Genomic DNA, 18,749 nt, shown 5'->3' with positions numbered 1-18,749 from the left:
TTCAGTTGATGAGAGAGAGACCTTTTGTTGCTTCTTACATCGCCAAGACACCAAGGATTCTCCTAAAAAGACACAAAAACCTGTAGTTGAGTGGCGGTCATTTGGATCACCACCCCAATCTGCATCAGTATAAGCAAGCAATTCTAAGTTAGAGGAAGCGGATAAAAATAATCCTCGAGAAATAGAATTTTTGATATATCTAATAATACGCAAAACTGTTCCCATATGAACAGAAGTTGGAGCATGTTGAAATTGACTGGCTGTATGGACCGCATGTGTAATGTCAGGTCTTGTGATAGATAGATACGATAGAGCCCCAACAAGTTGCCTGTACGGAGTCGGATTCTCGAGTGGCTCTCCATCATCAATCTTCATTTTGACATTCACAATCTCAGGAATATCAACATGTCTTTCATCTGAAATACCTGACCTGACAACAATATCTAATGAAAATTTAGATTGAGTTAGCAAGTAACCTCTAGGTGAGTAGGCAACTTCTATACCAAGAAAATATTTCAAAAAACCCAAATCACTCATTTCAAAATGTGTTTTCAGAAATTTTTTAATATCATAAACTCTCTGTTTATCACTTCCAGTAATGATCATGTCGTCAACATAGAGTAGAAGGATGATAATACCTGCATCAGAATTCTTAACAAACAAAGTTGTGTCAGTAAGACAAAATCGAAAACCAAAATCAAGCATAACCTTACTAAACTTATCATACCAAGCTTTTGGAGCTTGCTTGAGACCATATAAAGCCTTGTTTAGGCGAAGTGTTTTCCCTTTAGGTATATTCATTCCTGGTGGTGGGTCCATGTATACTTCTTCAGCTAAAGTTCCATTTAGAAAAACATTTTTAACATCCATTTGAAAGATATGCCATCCCTTTATTGATGCAAGAGCTATTAGGATTCTAACAGTGGTCATTCTAGCTACTGGAGCAAAGGTCTCTTCATAGTCTATTCCATATTCTTGAGAATAGCCTTTTGCCACCAACCGAGCCTTGAATCTTTCAAGAGTGCCAACACTCTTGGTTTTCACCTTGTACACCCAGTGACAACCAATAGGTTTCTTGTTGTTTAGAGGATGGTCTTGAATGGTCCAAGTATTTGCTTTTTCTAAGGCTTCTAATTCGACTTTCATAGCCTTGACCCATTCTGGTTGATCCTTGGCTATATCATAACTGGGAGGTTCTTCATAGGAATGAATTAGAGCAATAAAGGCTTGATGTTTTGGTGAAAAAGACTGATATGACACAAACTTTGCAGGAACCCTCGAGATCCTAGTGGATTTTCTAGATGAAGAGGCAGATTCATGTTCCCTTGTGTATTTATCCAGGGCACACTGTCTTTCTAAACTTCCTCGTCTAGAGTATTGAATACAATCTTGACTATTTCTATGAGGATCAGAATCAATCACATCCATCTGATCATCTAGATCAATTTCTCTTTCACTATCCTTTGGAACTAGATCCAACAAGAAGGTATACTCATCTATTTCAGTAGAATTTTTGTTTTCAAAAAAACTTTCATTTTCTAGAAAGGATACATTCCTTGAAACGTATAACTTGTTGTTTTTAGGGTCAAAACATCTGTATCCTTTTTTATTATTTGCATATCCTAAAAAAGTACAGGGTATAGCACGGGGAGAGAATTTATCATTCTTATCTGTAAAAACAAAGCACTTGCACCCAAACACCCTCAGTCTAGAATAATCAGGTTTTTGTTTATAAAGCTTTTCAGTAGGAGAAATATTCTTTATTGAGGATGAAGGCATCCTATTAATAAGATACACAGCAGTTAAAATAGCTTCGGCCAAAAAAAACTTTAGGAACTTGATGTGTGATAAGTAGTGTTCTAGTTGTTTCTATAATGTGTCTGTGTTTTCTCTCAGCTAACCCATTTTGTTGAGGGGTATAGGGACAAGATTTTTGGTGTGAAATTCCATGTGAGTTCAAATATTCTTTAAATTCAGTTGATAAAAATTCTCCCCCTGAATCAGTGCGAAATATTGAAATATCATTCTTAAATTGATTTTTGACCATATTATGAAATATTTGAAAAAAAGAGAACACTTCAAATTTGTGTTTGAGAAAGTAAATCCAGGTATATCGTGTAAAGTCATCCACGAAAATTATGTAGTATAAAAACCCACCTTTTGACGTAACTGGTGCAGGACCCCAAACATCAGAGTGAATTAATTCAAGTGGTCGAGTGGAGACAAAAGTTCTTTCTTGAAATGCTAGTCGTTTCATTTTTCCAAGAATACATTTTTCACAAGTGAAAGTTTCAAAATTACAAAATTTTTCCATCTTTGGAAAGTACTGAAGCTTGGATATACAAGGGTGACCAAATCTTTGGTGTAAAAGATCCAAGCCTACTTTTTGAACATTGCAGCATAATGTTTTCTTGGGTAATTCCAAAAAATCCATGTAATATAAGCCTCCTTCTTTATGGCCTCCCCCAATCAGCTTCCCTGACTGGTGATCCTATACTTGACAATCATGAGAAGAGAAGGAAACATTACACCCATGATCAGTTAATTGAGAAACAGATAAGAGATTTAGATTAAGTTTGGAGATATATCTAATCTTTGGAACACAAAATCCTTTTGAGTTTTGAGAGTTATTTTCGAAATTTCCTATTCCTTTTATCTCAAGGGATGTTCCATCCGCAGTAAAAACACTCGATCCACTGAGTCATAACAATGCAACAATAATTTTAAATTTGGTGTCATGTGAAAAGAAACACCAGAGTCAAGAAGCCATAGGGGTTTACCTGGATAGGAGGTGCCAACAGAAGAGATCGCAACTCCAGCTGAGGGAGAAGTTCTTTTAAGAAGAGGTTGTAGAGCCTCTACCAGCTGAGACAGGGACATGTTTCCAATGGATGTCTCATTTGATTCTTTTGATTCAACAACAGCTACCTTCTTCTCATAAGATTTTTTCAACTTTGGACAGTAAGTTTTAACATGTCTGGGTTCATGACAGTAATAACAAATAACTTTTCTCCTTTCAAAATCGCTTCCTTGCCTTTCATTGTTTATTCTCCCAATATGTGGAGGTTTGTATGTGCGAATGTGATTACCTGATCTAGATACAGCTAAAACTGTATCATCATCGCTTTTGTCGACTCGTTTCTTGAGTCTATTTTCTTCCATACTTAGCTCTTCAATGGTATCTTCAATAGAGGAAACATTTCCCCGATGTAGAAGAGCGGACTTGGTTGATTCAAATTCGGGTCTCAACCCATTTATAAATTGAAAAAAATGCTCCGCATTTACTTGATTTTGGCGAAGCTCAATGTCTTGTGGACAATGCCACTTTGGTTCAAGAAGAGCCAACTCTTCCCATAGTTCGGATAAGCTATTGTAGTATTCTCTAATATTTCTCTCTCCTTGAACCATATTCCGAACCTTTTCTTGTAAGTTACATATATGAGCAATATCTTTAAGAGAATACATTCTCTTAAGATATTCCTACGCATCATTAGCATGTTCAATTTTGCGAGACTTGAACACTTCTTTATGTCTACACTAGAAATTAGCCAAGACATGATCTTGGCGTGACCCATTCTCCATTCTTTCCATTCCTTTTCATATGTGGAGATGGCCTTAGTTTTTTCCACCTCCGAAAGAGGTACTTCTCTTCCACCTTCGTCTTTAGTGAGCGTTAGTTTAGGTTCCTTATCGGTTCCATCAACTAAGCCCCATAGACCCTTTCCCCAAATAAGATGCTTCATGATTGAAGCCCATGTTACATAGTTTGAATCGTTGAGTTTTATGGACTTAATGGTGACATTATCATTGTCATCCATTTTACAAGCTTGGGAATGAGAGGGGAAGAAGAAAAGCAAGTGAGAAGAGGAATATTTTAACCACAAAGATCGAAAATAAGTAGCCTTCCACGCCCTTCAAGGCTACACACGAGCACTCCTTCAAAGAGACTTCACTTTCTTGAAGAGTAGTTGCATGACACGCTTCCCAATACACGTCCACCGACCTTGCTTTGATACCATGTAAGAAAGTGAAAAATACGCTACAACAAATGTCTCTCAACAAGTTCTCACAAATACATCATAAGAACCACAAAGGTTCACAAAGAGAACTTAAGAATACACACAACCCGAAACGGGTATAAAAATGAAAAATAAACAATTTTATTGATTTGAGATAAAAACCCAAAACAAGAGTAAGTATTTACAAGGGGAATAGCCCCATATTTATAGAGAGGTAGAGAGAAGCCTTAAGAGAGCTGTTGGACTCTCCAACGGCTCTAATAGAGCTGTTGGGGAGTCCAACAGCTCTTTTTGGATTTACCTTTTTGACTTGGTCAAAAAGGTACCTTTTTGACTAGTCAAAAAGGTAAAGGCCAAATCAGTCCAATGATGGACTGGTTTGGCTAATTCTAGTTGTATTTTAACTAGAATTAATTAAACGAAAAATCCTAACTAGAAAGGAGATAAAACATTACATGTCTATGAGATTACATATGAGATATTATATGAGATTACATATTTTAACAGAGTGCACATGCTTTTGGCACTTTGGCCTAGTGCTATAAATAAAACACTATTTTGGTTTTGTTATGGGATGCATCGATGGCCTAAATGGACCATCACCGACCTGGAGAGTCGTGGGTTTGGTTTCCTATCACATATGTTTTTAACTGCATCACTTAAACCACATAAGATGGTTTGGTACATTACTACACTGTTCTAGTTGTTTATACGGGCTGGAGTTCCGTAAGGGTCCCCGCAAGGGAGAATGCGGGTTTTTTCACTTTACTTTTGCATATGGTGTTGCAAACTTAAAGAATTAACTTTAATAAAAATATAATAAGAATAGTATAATATACATTCTGGGATATCTCATCTGGAGTATGAGAATCTTAGAGATTCGGTCTTGGGGAGACTGTGAGGATACAAAAACTCCGTGTGCTATAATTTTGTCTCCTGAACCCGATATTGAGGTTCTTTCTCCTGGCCACGGTTTTAGGGAGAGTCTGCACTTTACCCGGGAGTGGTGTGTTTGACACAGCTGTTGTTATGGTACCAAGGAAGTGACACTTGTGGGCGTGGGGTGTCCCTTGTGTCCCCGACATTAGATGTGGAGGTCTAATGTTCCGAAGGTGATTCGGTCGAGGGCTAAGTTGGAATCCAGTAATAAAATACAAATTGTGTGTTAAGCTACCTTGGGAACCTACTTGACCTTGGGGATTGTACCCGTTTGGTGTATCCGCGAGCAACGGTAATTAAAAAGAGGAACTTAAGCTTGTGTGCATTTAATAGGGCATGCATATGGAAAGATGAAACTTAAATGAAAGATAACAGAAGAAATCATGCATTGCATATAATCATGCATTTGCCTGTTATGCATTAGATCATGCATGTTTGAATTATTCTCTATATCATGACATGATTTGGTGGTAGCATATGATTTACTTCTTGAAATCATGTTGCAAGGTTTGGTCATTTAGTTCTTAATATATGGTACTGCTTTACTGTTCTTGACTGGTGAGTATATGTAATTGTTGGTAGGTATGGATATTTGAATGCTGCAAATTTTATATCTGCACTCACTCAAATCAATGCATGAAATCTTATCCATGTTCTTTGTCTCGCCTGGTTTCTTTAGAAGTAGTTGTGCTCAGAATTTCGGTTCTGACACCCTGCTTTATTGGTTTTTCACAGGACATGGTGAACAGTGAGGCTGGACTGGCTACTGGAAATGGATGAGAGTCATACTTGAGCTTGTCAACTTCAGCAGGGGACATAGTGGCTTTATTTTTGCTTCTTTTAGTTCTTTTAATTTCTGCAGTTGTTACTTCACTTTTGAGTTGTGTATGAAACTCTTATTGGTTCATTAATAAAAGAGTTTTAGTTAGTTCTTATGGATGATGGTTGCAAGTTCGTTTGTGGTGGTTGGGCTATCTAATGGAAATTGGAACTGTGAGGACCCCGGATCTCTGAGAAGGTTTCCGCATTGAAATATATATATATATATATATAATATTCTGCATTTTCAAAGGGTATGGATTGGGGTCGTTACAGTCCTTGCCTATTGTAGAAGGAAGCAACCACCTGTGGAGAGAGAGAGAGAGAGAGAAAGAAAGAGAGTCGGTTGCACAGAAACTAATTTCGTTACATTAGAGTAGGGCTTCTCTCTATATTAAATAGAGAGAGGCTAAAAGGAAAAATTACAACTAAGTCCTTATGAAAACAAAAATTCAAAACACCTCTAATATAAAAGAACTTTAACCTAAAAACCACCTATTCTCAACACTCCCCCTCAAGCTGGAGCATAGATATCAATCATGCTCAGCTTGTCACAACATTTTGAGAAATTTGGCCTAGCAAGAGGCTTTGTAAACATATCTGCAACTTGGTCTTCCGACTTTAGGTATTTGGTAGTGATATGACCAGCTTGAATCATATCTCTTACATAGTGGCAATCAACCTCAATGTGCTTTGTTCTCTCATGAAAGACAGGATTGTTTGCTATATATGTCGCCGCTTTGTTATCGCACATCATGGACATTGGAGAGGAAAACTTCACCTGGAGATCATGAAGAACTTTGCGAACCCACATCAATTCAGCAATTGTTTGGGCCATAGCCCGATATTTTGATTCTGCACACGACCTGGAAACCACATTTTGTTTCTTCTCCACGAAATCAAGTTGTCTCCCAAAAACACACAGAATCCTGTGGTAGATTTTCTATCTACTACAGATCCAGCATAGTCAGCATCAGAATAGGCTATTATCTCCAGAGTTCCACCTTTCCTGAACAATAACCCCTTTCCAGGAGAGGATTTTAGATATCTAAGAATCATTATGGCTGCATTCCAGTGTACCTCAGTTGGTTTGTCCAAAAACTGACTAACTTTGCTTACTGCTAAAACAATATCTGGCCTGGTCACAGTTACATATAATAGCTTCCCTACTAGGGAGCGATAGCTTTTGCTATCAACTGGTTTTGACCCTTCTTCAAACAACTGAACTTTATGGTCCATGGGAATATTTGTTGGTTTAGCTCCCAACATGCCTGTTTCCTTTAATAAGTCAAGAACATACTTTCGTTGAAACAAAACCATCCCTTCACAGCTCCTAGCAACTTCTATACCCAGAAAATACCTGAGTGAACCAAGGTCTTTTGTAACAAAGTGTTTTGAAGATGAGCCTTTGTGGCTTCAATAGCTTTCACATCATCTCCTGTAAGAATGATGTCATCCACATATACCACTATAACAACTATGCCAGAGTTAGTTTTCTTTATAAATAGTGTATGATCTGTTGTTGATCTATTAAAGCCAAAACTTGACATCACTTCAAACAACTTTTGAAACCATGCACGAGGACTTTGTTTCAAGCCATAAATCACCTTTCTCAATCTAGACACTTTCTGACACTCCCCCTCAACCTCGAATCCTGGAGGTTGTTGCATGTAAACGGTCTCAGATAGATCACCATATAGAAATGCATTTTTCACATCGAATTGGCACAGGCTCCAACCATACTGAATAGCAACTGAGAGAACAAGACGGATGGTACCCATCCGTGCAACCGGAGAAAAAGTTTCAAAGAAGTCAATACCATATGTCTGAGTATATCCTTTCGCTACTAATCTGACCTTGTACCTTTCAATAGAACCATTAGATTTGTACTTTATTGTATACACCCATTTACATCCAACAATGTCAGCATCTGCTGGGGAATCAACCAGATCCCATGTATGCTGAGATACTAAAGCATTCATTTCTTCTTGCATAGCCAGCTTCCAGCGATTATCAAGTTCTGCCTGTTGATAGTTCAGAAGAATGGTTTCAGCAGATAAGGCTGAAATAAAAGACTTCATCTGATTTCCAATTCTGGCATCGGAGACAAAATGAGATATGGGATATACGGTACATTGTCGTGTCCCTTTTCGTAGAGCAATAGGCCTGTTATCATCATCCTGAAGATCACTATTGTCAGTAGAACTTACCTCAGGAGAAGAAGAAGATGAAGGCTCTTGCGGAAGTGGAGCTCTACGCACATATACCAATGGAGGATTATTAAATCTGGAAGGGGATGAAGTTTGGTTCGGTAATGAGGGCACAGATTCCAAAGGAAAAGGAGGTATAGGTAATGGAAAAGACTCAGCTGGATCAACCTGCAGCGGGGAACCGGAAATAGAGTAATATGGAGAGGATTCCAAGAAAGATACATCGGCACTGACATACTCTCGGCGAGAAATAGGATCATAACATCGATAGCCCTTTTGATTTTTTGGATAACCTATAAATATGCATTTTGTAGCTTAGGCGGCTAATTTATCACGGTCAGGGCCAAGTTTGTGTACAAAACAAACACATCCAAATATTTTTGGTGAGAAAGAAAAAAGTGGGGCATTAGGTTTTAGGATATGTAATGGAATTTGATCACCCACAGAAGACGAAGGCATGCGGTTGATCAGATAGCAAGCAATGGTAATCGCATCACCCCAGTATAACGCAGGAACATTGGATTGAATCATAATGGTCCTGGCAACATCAAGCAGGTGTCGATGTTTTCGCTCAGCCACCCCATTTTGTTGAGATGAATAGGCATAGGAAGTTTAGGGTTGAATGCCATGATCTTGGTAAAATTGTAACAGACCTTTTGATTTAAACTCGAGAGCATTATCAGTGCGAACAATCTTGACAATAGATTCAAACTGAGTTTTTATTTCAAGAATTAAGGATTTGATAATACTTGGAACTTCAGATCGTTCCTTTATTAAAAATACCCATGACAACTTAGAGAAATCATCAACAATAACAAGATAATAACGACACTAAGTCCTAGTAGGAATCTTACTAGGACCCCATACATCTGCATGAAGAAGTTCAAAAACTTTATTACAAGACTGACTCTGACTCGAAGGGAATGAACTTCGGTGATGCTTGCCCAACCTGGGATAAGCATGGTCGGCCAACCTCCCATACCACGTCCACGTCCAGATTTTCCACAGAATGTACATTGAAGCTTTCCTCTGCCTCTCATACCACGTCCACGTCCACGTCCACGTCCTCGTCCTCTGATATTCTGAATATTTCCACGCCCATAACCAGATGAGACAACAAGAGCAGATGACTGAGTCACAGGCTGAGATTGTGGCAGAGAGATCGCAAGTCTACTCAGACGATTGTAAGCATCAACAAGAGTGGGAACATCTGATCCAGTCAACATTTAAACTTTTGCAACAGAAAAATCTGAAGAAAGACCTGTAAGAAAACGAGCAACCATGGTTTGTTCTTGATGATCATTTTGCTTCGAGCAACAAAGAGGCTTGTGAGCATTAAGTCTTTCAAACGCAGCTTTGACAGAGGCATAGTACTGGGCCAAGGTCTGATCTCCCTGTTGCAAATTATATATTTCCTGTTAGACTTGCAGGATACGACTCACATTCGTTTCTTGTGAGTATGTATCACGAAGATTGTCCCACATCAGTTTGGCAGTATTATAGTAGATCAATCCATCTGCAATATGGGGTTCGACACTATTCATGATCCATGACATAACTATGTCATTATCTTCATCCCAGGTAACATATTTTCCCAATTTCTCAGTGGGTTCGCCTTCCAACAGAATATATTTTCGACGATGTCCAGATACCGACATCATAAAAGTTCTGGACCATCTGGCATAGTTGGTTTCATTCAACCTTACGGAAGAGCCATACGAGAATGGGTTGGCAAAAGCCTTATACTCCCCAATATGTTCCATTTTAGAATCACATTTCAAATTTTCAGCCATACTGCTCATTTGAACAGCAAGTATCCAAGTGGAACTTTTCCAACACTGTAAGAAATCAGTCCTGCTGTTAAAAAACAGCCCACAACCAGCAGGGAATCACTCGAGCTGCTTTCACGACAGAGGGATAGCTTGAACTAACACAACACGAAACAAAACTCGACACAACAGGGAGTCACGACCAGTGTTGTACCCAAACACACCACGATAATATTCAATTGCAACACAGATGATCACGCCAGCTGTTGTTCCCAAACCATATAAGGCATAACAGCCAATAAGACTTCAGAGGACAATTAAAGAGATCAAACATATCTCGATCACACGCAACAAGTATAGGAAATAAATTTCAGAATCACGGCAGGCACTCAATCAACACAGAAAAACATGAAAAATCACGGCTGGCACGCAGCAGTACATAGACTTGTTGCGTGACCCAAACAGCCAACAACACAAACAGCACAGCAGGAACAACCAACAGCATAAACAGCACAGCAGTCACGGCAGGCACTCAACAGCAGGAACGCAACTCGTCAATGTCCAAGAAATCACGACAGGAGATCACAAAGAAAAAAAAACTCCAGATTCCAAAATAAAAAAGAGGTTACGGCTCCAGGAAATCCTCGCTGGGAGCTCCATCCTTAGATCTGGGTAACATCCCAGATCTGTTATCAGATCTTCCACAATCGCTGAACAACAAACCTGATTTCACGCAGTCGGGGTTTTTCTTTATTCGTTGGTGATGATGAGCCTCTTGTGGGTGATGATGAGCCTCTCGTGATTACGCTCCCGAGATCGAGTGCTCTGATACCATGTAGAAGGAAGCAGCCACCTGTGTAGAGAGAGAGAGAGAGAGAGAAAGAAAGAGAGTCGGCTGCACAGAAACTAATTTCGTTACATTAGAGTAGGGCTTCTCTTTATATTAAATAGAGAGAGGCTAAAAGGAAAAATTATAACTAAGTCCTTATGAAAACAAAAATTCAAAACACCTCTAATATAAAAGAACTTTAACCTAAAAACCACCTATTCTCAACACCTATCAAAAACAAAAAAAAGAAGTCTGGTGTGCGTGCAGCCAAAATAGTGAAGCGTCAAAGCAGGATGGATTATAAAGAACTTGACACAAACAAAATAGAACAAAGAAAAGGCAGGGGACCTCATACCTAGTATGTCGACTGTCATTGCCATCTTCTCAATCTCTTTTGGACAAACATCAGGAGAAGAGGTATACCCAAAGTACATAATATTCCAATTCCCTTTGAGGTCTTGCTCATTTACACATCGAAATTCTGAGTCAACTAAAGAAAATGGGCCACCAATTGTGGGTCTATTTAGAGTACTCTCATGGCCCTCTTTGCTTTCACTTGACCCTGGCAATAAAACAAAAATATGAAGAGTCACAGGCATCCAAATAGAAGAAAATAAGTCTTAATAGCATGCAACCATGGGAAATATTCCAAACTGCTCACATGCTAGAATATTCTCCCAGCAATAAGTTCAGATATTTCAGCAGAAAAGAATGTTATCAACTTGAATGACTTAAATCTAGCGACACAAATGCAGTAAAATAACAAAATCAATTGTGGTATAGATATTGGAAACTCAAATAGTGAAGGCAAAAGTGAACTATGAAAACAGACTGCATGAGGCATTGGAAGCATTTGTCCAGATGTCACATTTAACCAGGATAGAAAAGATGTAGAATTGATGTAGTTGCATGACAAAGCAGAGAAGTTTTAACGGCAACTGTAAACTGTGAAGAAAAGGAAAGCAATCTTCAAATACTTGGTATTGTACTAGAACTTCACAGTGAAAGCCATACAATGTCAAACCAGCTACAAACTTAGTAGCATACAACCAAGAAGAATTGGAAGGGGAAAGGAAAAATGAATGAGGAAGCACTTTAGGTTAGAAATAACGTATATTAGTCATGTTTTCCTGTTGATGGGATAAAAAATATTGATAACTACATTGTTTTTTAAGCTACTTTTGACGAAAATTAACACATGCACAAGCATGGAGACATTTCTCCGAAAACACATTGTACATGTGATACAATTGTCAATAGCAGAATGAAGTCTCCAATTAATACTAAGCACTCGTACTTGATTCCAACTTCTCACAGGCCCCCTCACTCAGATCACTTGAACCCAAAACACTAAGATTGAGACTAGTTGTCAAACCATAAGTTGCATCATCCATGTAGGTAATTCAAGAATTTTACTGGAGAAAAATTCTTAACCTATCAAAAAGCTTTAGCTACTCCTAGCAATGTTTCCGAGGTACCTCTTCAAAAGCTGCAAAATAAAAATACCTCTGGATAGGTATCCTAGATGAATGAGGAAAAGGTTTAAAATCATGCTAAAACCTTATAAATACTGAATGTTATGAACATTTGGGAACATTACAAAGTGGGAAGCATGTCAAATATTATGATTACATGGATATACCGTATTCTTACTGAACCAGTGTTTTCTCTAGTTAAAGGTTCAGCAACATGGATGATTAGTTTGTCTTGTAGAACTATCAAGGATGAACCATCATAATGTCATAGAAGGATAGATGATTCAGAGGCTTTCTCCACGAAGCCTAAAAATTCTCCTGCTTAAAGCACTCTTCTAGAGATTACTGAAGACAACACCTCGATATTGACAATATACATTTATCATCAAGTCTAGGGGATTATGGTGAGTTTATGGACAATCCAGATTAATTTCAATAACTGATTCACTTCTTTCCAAACATAATATGTCAACAATTACTTGTGTAGATGGCCAGTATGGTCTTGTACTCATGATTATACCCATAGATATATTGACAACATACCAAAAGAATAACAATAAGTCCAATCATGGGGTTTTCGCAGCTTCAACTCTGAAGTTCGTATGTCCAGTAGGTCAGTCTAAGTGTGACTGCTGACAACCAGATGTTGAGAAATAACACGGGAAAGCTGAAGTTTGATTAATACTATAAAAAACAAGGCACAAAAAAAAAACTAGTATAGAGGTCACGTATTTCCTAGAAAAAGAGTTCCATTTTCCTCACAAGGTTCAAATGTTCCCAGCACAACTTTTAGCAAGTCTCCCTGTAAATTGTCAAACTCCTCAACCTCTACCAAGTCCACACTCATTCACAAGGTTTATCATTTGAAGTTCACGTTATTTTTACCTGTTGATAATTAGTTCATTACGATGGCAACCCTTAGTTCTAACTTGCATTGTGTGTATGTGTTTGTGTGTGTAGAGAGAAAGAGAGAGGTGGTTAGCTAAATCAATTGCTGAACACCAAATTGATATCAATAAAATTTTACAGAAAGAAAATGGCAAGACAGAAGCAAAAGAACAGATATTGATACAGTAGAACCTTTCATAATTGCTCTCCGTTCATCATTATAATGAACCAATAGGCCAGCTCCAGTAATCACCAGTAATGCTGCTGGCTGCAACAATTGCAGACTTGCAGTTAACACACATAAATCAATCAAGCTGACATCTACTTAAAGTGCCAAGACAAGTTCCTCCCTAGATCAATGAAGAAAATATATTATCTTTTAGTGAGAACAATATGACATATACAGTAAAGTAAGCTACTCAACACACAGAGAACAAGATGAACATCTTTTCAGTGACTTAAAAAGAAAATTAAAATGATGCATACAACAATATAATAACTCCAAGATTGAGAATGCAATGTTTCCACTGGCAGTGGAAGGTTGGTAGCTGCCCTTTTGTTGCTATGATGGGGTGCTGCAGCAAGCCCGCGAAAGTGCCTCAGGAAGGGACCATGCCTAAGTTTGAAAAAACACTTTCAGATGAATGGATATTCCCATGGATAACAAATATGATCTTGACTACACTAGACTACTATAGAAAGAAAACTGTGTACACATTTGAAAAGCCTGAACAGGCTACACAGTGAAACAACATATCATTCAGGACAGATAGACGTAAACTACCAATAAATTTATGAGCACTTTTTCATCTATATTTAAGAACAACTATGTGCAAGTTCTGGATAAAATCATCCATAAAGGGCAACTTGATTTCTATGGGTATCTACACATCTAATTTTGAAGCAGTACTAGTTTGAGGCAATGTTGTAAGTATTGTATCGTATCATACAATACGGTACGATCGTATCGTAACTATTGGAAAAATTGATACAATATCATATCTGTATTGAGTGTATTGTACAATACATGGTGTATCATACAATACATGGTGTATCATACAATACACCTTCGACGCACTTTAAAATGGCTGAATCATATTTTTTTATTTTTGTGGTTTTAAAGACCTCTTCAAAGCCAACTTTCTCATTTGTATAGATGCCATTAGAAGGGTATCCACGCACCCTCGGATGCATAGGTTGAAGAAAAAGCATGCATTTTGAACGAAGAAGACATTCAGTGGATCAATATGGAAGGAGCAAAGGAAGTAGATGATGAAGAGCCAACGTATATTGGAGACGACATGGATGCCTAAGGAGGAGGAGGAGAAGAAGAAAATAATGATGATGATGATTGAGGTTATGTTTTCAAAAAACTTAGTTATTTAACACTTAAGTGTTCATAAACTTGGTTATTTTCTATGTCACATAGGTGCGGGTGCGACACGGGTGCGGCGCAATTTCAAAAATTTTGGACACGGGGACTCAGCTATATATATAACAATAATTCTAGTAAACAATTAAAATTAAGGTAAACACATCTATGGGCCATGGTTAAAGGGAAAAAAACTTGAAACTATGACCTTGTGAAATGGTCCATAATCTGTACTAGTCCAATTTTTGAAATGACCCCTTTACTATAGCATTCACATCTTTGTGATCTGTTCAGTTTTGACATTCAAATGTTTAAACTTTATACGTTAACAGTTGCACAGACTGTGCAATGCAGTGAATGTGCAGTTGCAGTTGCACAGTCTGTGACTGTACAACTGCATTGCACAATCTGGTTATATATATATATATATATTTAAAAGATATATAAAAAATGAAATTTTTTTGTTTTTTGTCCTAAAAATGGATATTTTTGGACTCGGTCAAAGTTGACCGAGTCCAAAATGTGGACGGACTTGGCCTTGACTCGTTGACCGAGTCTGACTCGGCATTGACCGAGTCCGGGCCGAGTCTGAAGCCGCACCCGTGTCAGGGCGTGTCGACTCGGGTGTGGCGCCTCCCTAGCCGAGTCCGTGTGACATAGGTTATTTTGTTTTTGTTTATGTAATATGAAAGTATGAGTCTTATGGCATGTTCTTAATTGCAAGATATTTAATATTTTGCATTGTTCTTGTGAGATAATTGATGTTTGATGATGCCTTATGCAGCTCATAGAGACATAAATGCTTCATATATGATTTTTTGGTTGTATTTTGTGCAATTCATCATTGTTTCATGTGTAATGATTTTTTTAGAATGTTTGTTATTTTTTTATTTTTTTGGAATTTTTGAATTTTTTTATTACAAAATTAATGATTTTCTATGTTATGTGTATTTTTTTTAACCCAACCGATACGGGTAACGATACGATACTTACAACCTTGCTTTGAGGAAAAAGAAAACATTGATCAATACATTTTACTATAGAAATATTCTTCTAAAATGGTACATTGATAGATTACTCGGTTTGCCCACCACCTTATGGATTACATAGACCATGGTATTTTGAGATTAACAGCCAAAGATTTTTATGGATAATCAGCTCTGCACCTTCAACAAGAATTACAACTTACAATTTTGGACACTCTTTTCAAAAAGTCGTGTTTTGGGGAGAAAGAAATGCCTTGGCTGAGACACTTTCCTTTCCCATTATTAAGCCTCACTCATGTATGCTTGCACACACACAGACAATGTATGCATTCCAGCACACATTCAACGTGTACATCTTCCATCTTGCTGCAGAAGAAAGAGGTATCTCTAGTGGATCATGCAATATACAACCCACATGCATTTATGTATATCTTTTGTGCATGCATAGAGAGAGAGGTGACACTCAACAAATTCAAAGATTGGAAATTGGATGCTGGTTTGTGAAGTTGCCAGAACCCTTGACATCAGAGTTTGTGCCAGCCCAAAATCACAACTTCACATAGGAAATGAGCAATCCTCAGAAAGCATGGCATAAAACATAGAGTTCACTGGATTAAATTCTGTGGACAATGCCCCCGTGCAAATACAAGTATAAATGCTTTTAAGCAGAAATAGTCTGTAGGCTTGGCAATAACAATAAAGAACCAAGGTGCAAGTATGATTCCCTAGTGCAAAGAGAACAGCACGTTGTAGCACACAGATAAGACACGATAACCATACAAAAACCCCACATAGTATCCATGCCTATTTGCCAATGCCTCATTTCACGAGTACCATTATTCACATTCATCAAGCTTGTGAAAACATGATCTATAGAACAAGTGACCTTCGCCTTCATGGAAAGTCAAGACAAGATCAGAAGTGTTCAAAATAAGAAAAAAGCTTACAATGTGAATAGCATTCCAGGGCGATGGATTGAAATGATCCAAGATTCATTGGAAAACTTAATTAGAGCACTATAAGCAGTAAAGGTCCACTGGACTCTTTTAGGATGTTTAAAGCACCACCGATTTTTATGTTCCCTCAAGTATCTTATTGGAATTAGGAGTTTGAGCTTATAACATGGATACCACAGATACCTAACTCAATGCACTGTAATAGATAAATAATACCCTAAACACAACAACACAGAATACCTTACATACACATCAAATATCTAGTCGATAAATCTAAGGGACCAACTTTACTACAAACCGCTAGCATTTGCCTTTAGGCGAAATCATTAGCGTCATCATCATCATCAAGTCTTATCCCAATTACATGGGGTCGGATTTATGAGTGCTCAATTTCTGTCTATCTAGAACTAAAACTTCCGTTACTTTTACAATCTTTCATGTCACTGCCAACAGCCTCCCTCCAAGTCTTCAGTGGTCTTAGGGGTTAGATCCATCTAGTGCCAATCCCGAGCCTAGATAAAGGAAGAGGGAGTGACAAACGGCCGTGAAACTTAGCCACATCCTACGAAAATGAGTCCTAAGAGGCTCATACGAAATGAACTGAGTTAAAGCTTGGATACAGATGCAGGCTTCCTTGACTCTATCTGTTGAACAACAATCCCACCTCTCTCTCGCACATACGAGCAAAGTAGCAAATATCCCGAACAGCAGATTCTTATAGGGAAAGGAAACGGCGGATCGAAGCGCGGGTTCCTTACCTCGGAACGAGAAGACGGTTGCAGTTGGTGGTGAGATATCTCGAATGGAAGATGAAGGAGCGGAGGGTTCGCATTGTCTCATGGTTTAGGCAACAAAGCTTCATTCCTCGCGTGAGAATGTGAGGATGAGATCGAGTGTTCTAGCGACGACCGGAAAGAATGAAGCAGCGGCAGCCCCGATTGGTTTCCATATCTTCTAAGAGGGAAACAGAGAGCAGGGACACCAGTGAGGAAGATGGAGGTTTGTGGAACGAACGCTTCCCTTCGCTTCTCACCGTGATCTAGGAAGCGAGCTACCATAGAAGCGAACACGCAGAGCGGTGTCACAAGTAATAGAACGTTGAAAGACGGGCGCCGTATTCCTGACCAAAGCAGAATGGCAGAGGGGCGCGCGCAATGCGGTCCGCTGTTTGGGGGGCGACCCATGCCAACTTATGGATGCAAATGGGTTCGGGTGTAGACAGGATGTCCTATCTGTATCCGATGTGTTAATTTTGGATTCGGATTCTTAAAGCAGGATCCGAATGTAACTTAGAACCAGATTCAGATTTTATTCAATTCTCATCAGCGTTTCAGGTCAGATCTATTATGGATTCAGATAATATCTGGTCTGATTGCTTTCTTTCTTTTTCTGATATGTGAAGGGCTTGTTCTTGATCCTTTTTTTATTGGATATAGTATTGTCACATATATTTGGGAACTAGATTCAACACTAACTCATTGGATGTAGTTCGGATCCAGAGCTACTGTTTGCACTTCGAATCAAAGTCATCGGAGTGTGTGTGATTTTAGCATATATCCTATCCATTTCCACCCCTACCAAAAGCAAATTTCATACTCAGAATTAAACATTACCAAATTTGACATAATTAGAGCTTAACTTAATCAGGCTTGAGGTCAAATGAGAAGATCTCTTACTAAACCTGGATGCAGTGGTACCAGTTAATGTTCTTATGTATCCACTTCAAAAAGATGAGCTTAAATGTTATATTTGAAAACACCTATTGGTTTTGGGCATTTAATGCAAAAGATGGCTAAAAGGTTACCAAAAGAGAAAAAAAGATGAAATGATTTTTTTCGGATAAAAATAAGTACTTTCTTGTATGGCATTGATAATAAATCAAATATAAGTCATATATTATTGAGTCAATGAGAAAATAAATCCTTGTCATTGTAAATCTCATTGGATTAAAAGTCGCACCGTCTCCAATGTAACTTTGATGTCTTTTGCCCAAAATTAGTGCTTGTATTCTCTCTCTCTCTCTTTCTCATGTTAAATGGTTTAGGACCAAGTATTGCACATATACTTATATTTGGGATTTGGATATAATTTTAAAATTGGAGAAAAGTCGGATATTAAGCTGAAAAAAATCTTCAAAATGTACATATGTTAGGTGTGGCATGTATAAGTCTTTCATTTTCAGCTCTATTTAATTATGATTCTAAGATTGGACTCAAGATTTTATATCTAACTCAAAATATGTGTTGTATTTATCTTAATTTAACACGTTTTGGATTGTTTCATAGTCATATATATAGTAAAAAAAATATACTAAATTGAGTTTTTTTCAAAATATATATATGTTAGATGTGACATGTAAAAGTTTTTTTTTTCTTATAGTTCTATTTAATTATCATTTTAAGATCAGACCCAAAAAATTATATCTATTTCAAAATATGGGTACCCAAAAAGACTTTGTTATTATGTATGATGCTTTAAAAATCCATT

The 18,749-nt window shown here is 37.9% G+C and overlaps 1 protein-coding gene across 1 annotated transcript in view; it reads right to left on the bottom strand.

Moving 5' to 3' along the window:
* The window catches only part of LOC149816619 (protein HCC2-like), a 44,666-nt gene extending 27,241 nt beyond the window's left edge, over nt 1-17,425 (bottom strand). Inside the window, exons 1-4 of the mRNA XM_089986848.1 lie at nt 17,021-17,425; nt 13,435-13,564; nt 13,141-13,216; nt 10,941-11,147 (exon numbers count right to left, since the gene is read on the bottom strand). Coding sequence (XP_089842974.1) covers nt 10,941-11,147; nt 13,141-13,216; nt 13,435-13,564; nt 17,021-17,124 — 517 coding nt within the window. The 5' untranslated portion in view covers nt 17,125-17,425. The remainder of the gene's footprint in view (nt 1-10,940; nt 11,148-13,140; nt 13,217-13,434; nt 13,565-17,020) is intronic.
* Nucleotides 17,426-18,749: the final 1,324 nt, after the last annotated feature.

Source organism: Nuphar pumila, chromosome 14, assembly GCF_984573655.1.
Source record: "Nuphar pumila chromosome 14, dmNupPumi1.hap1.1, whole genome shotgun sequence".
Lineage (NCBI taxonomy): Eukaryota > Viridiplantae > Streptophyta > Magnoliopsida > Nymphaeales > Nymphaeaceae > Nuphar > Nuphar pumila.
Note: the sequence above shows the minus strand (reverse complement) of the source record. Positions and strands in the feature narration are given on the sequence as shown.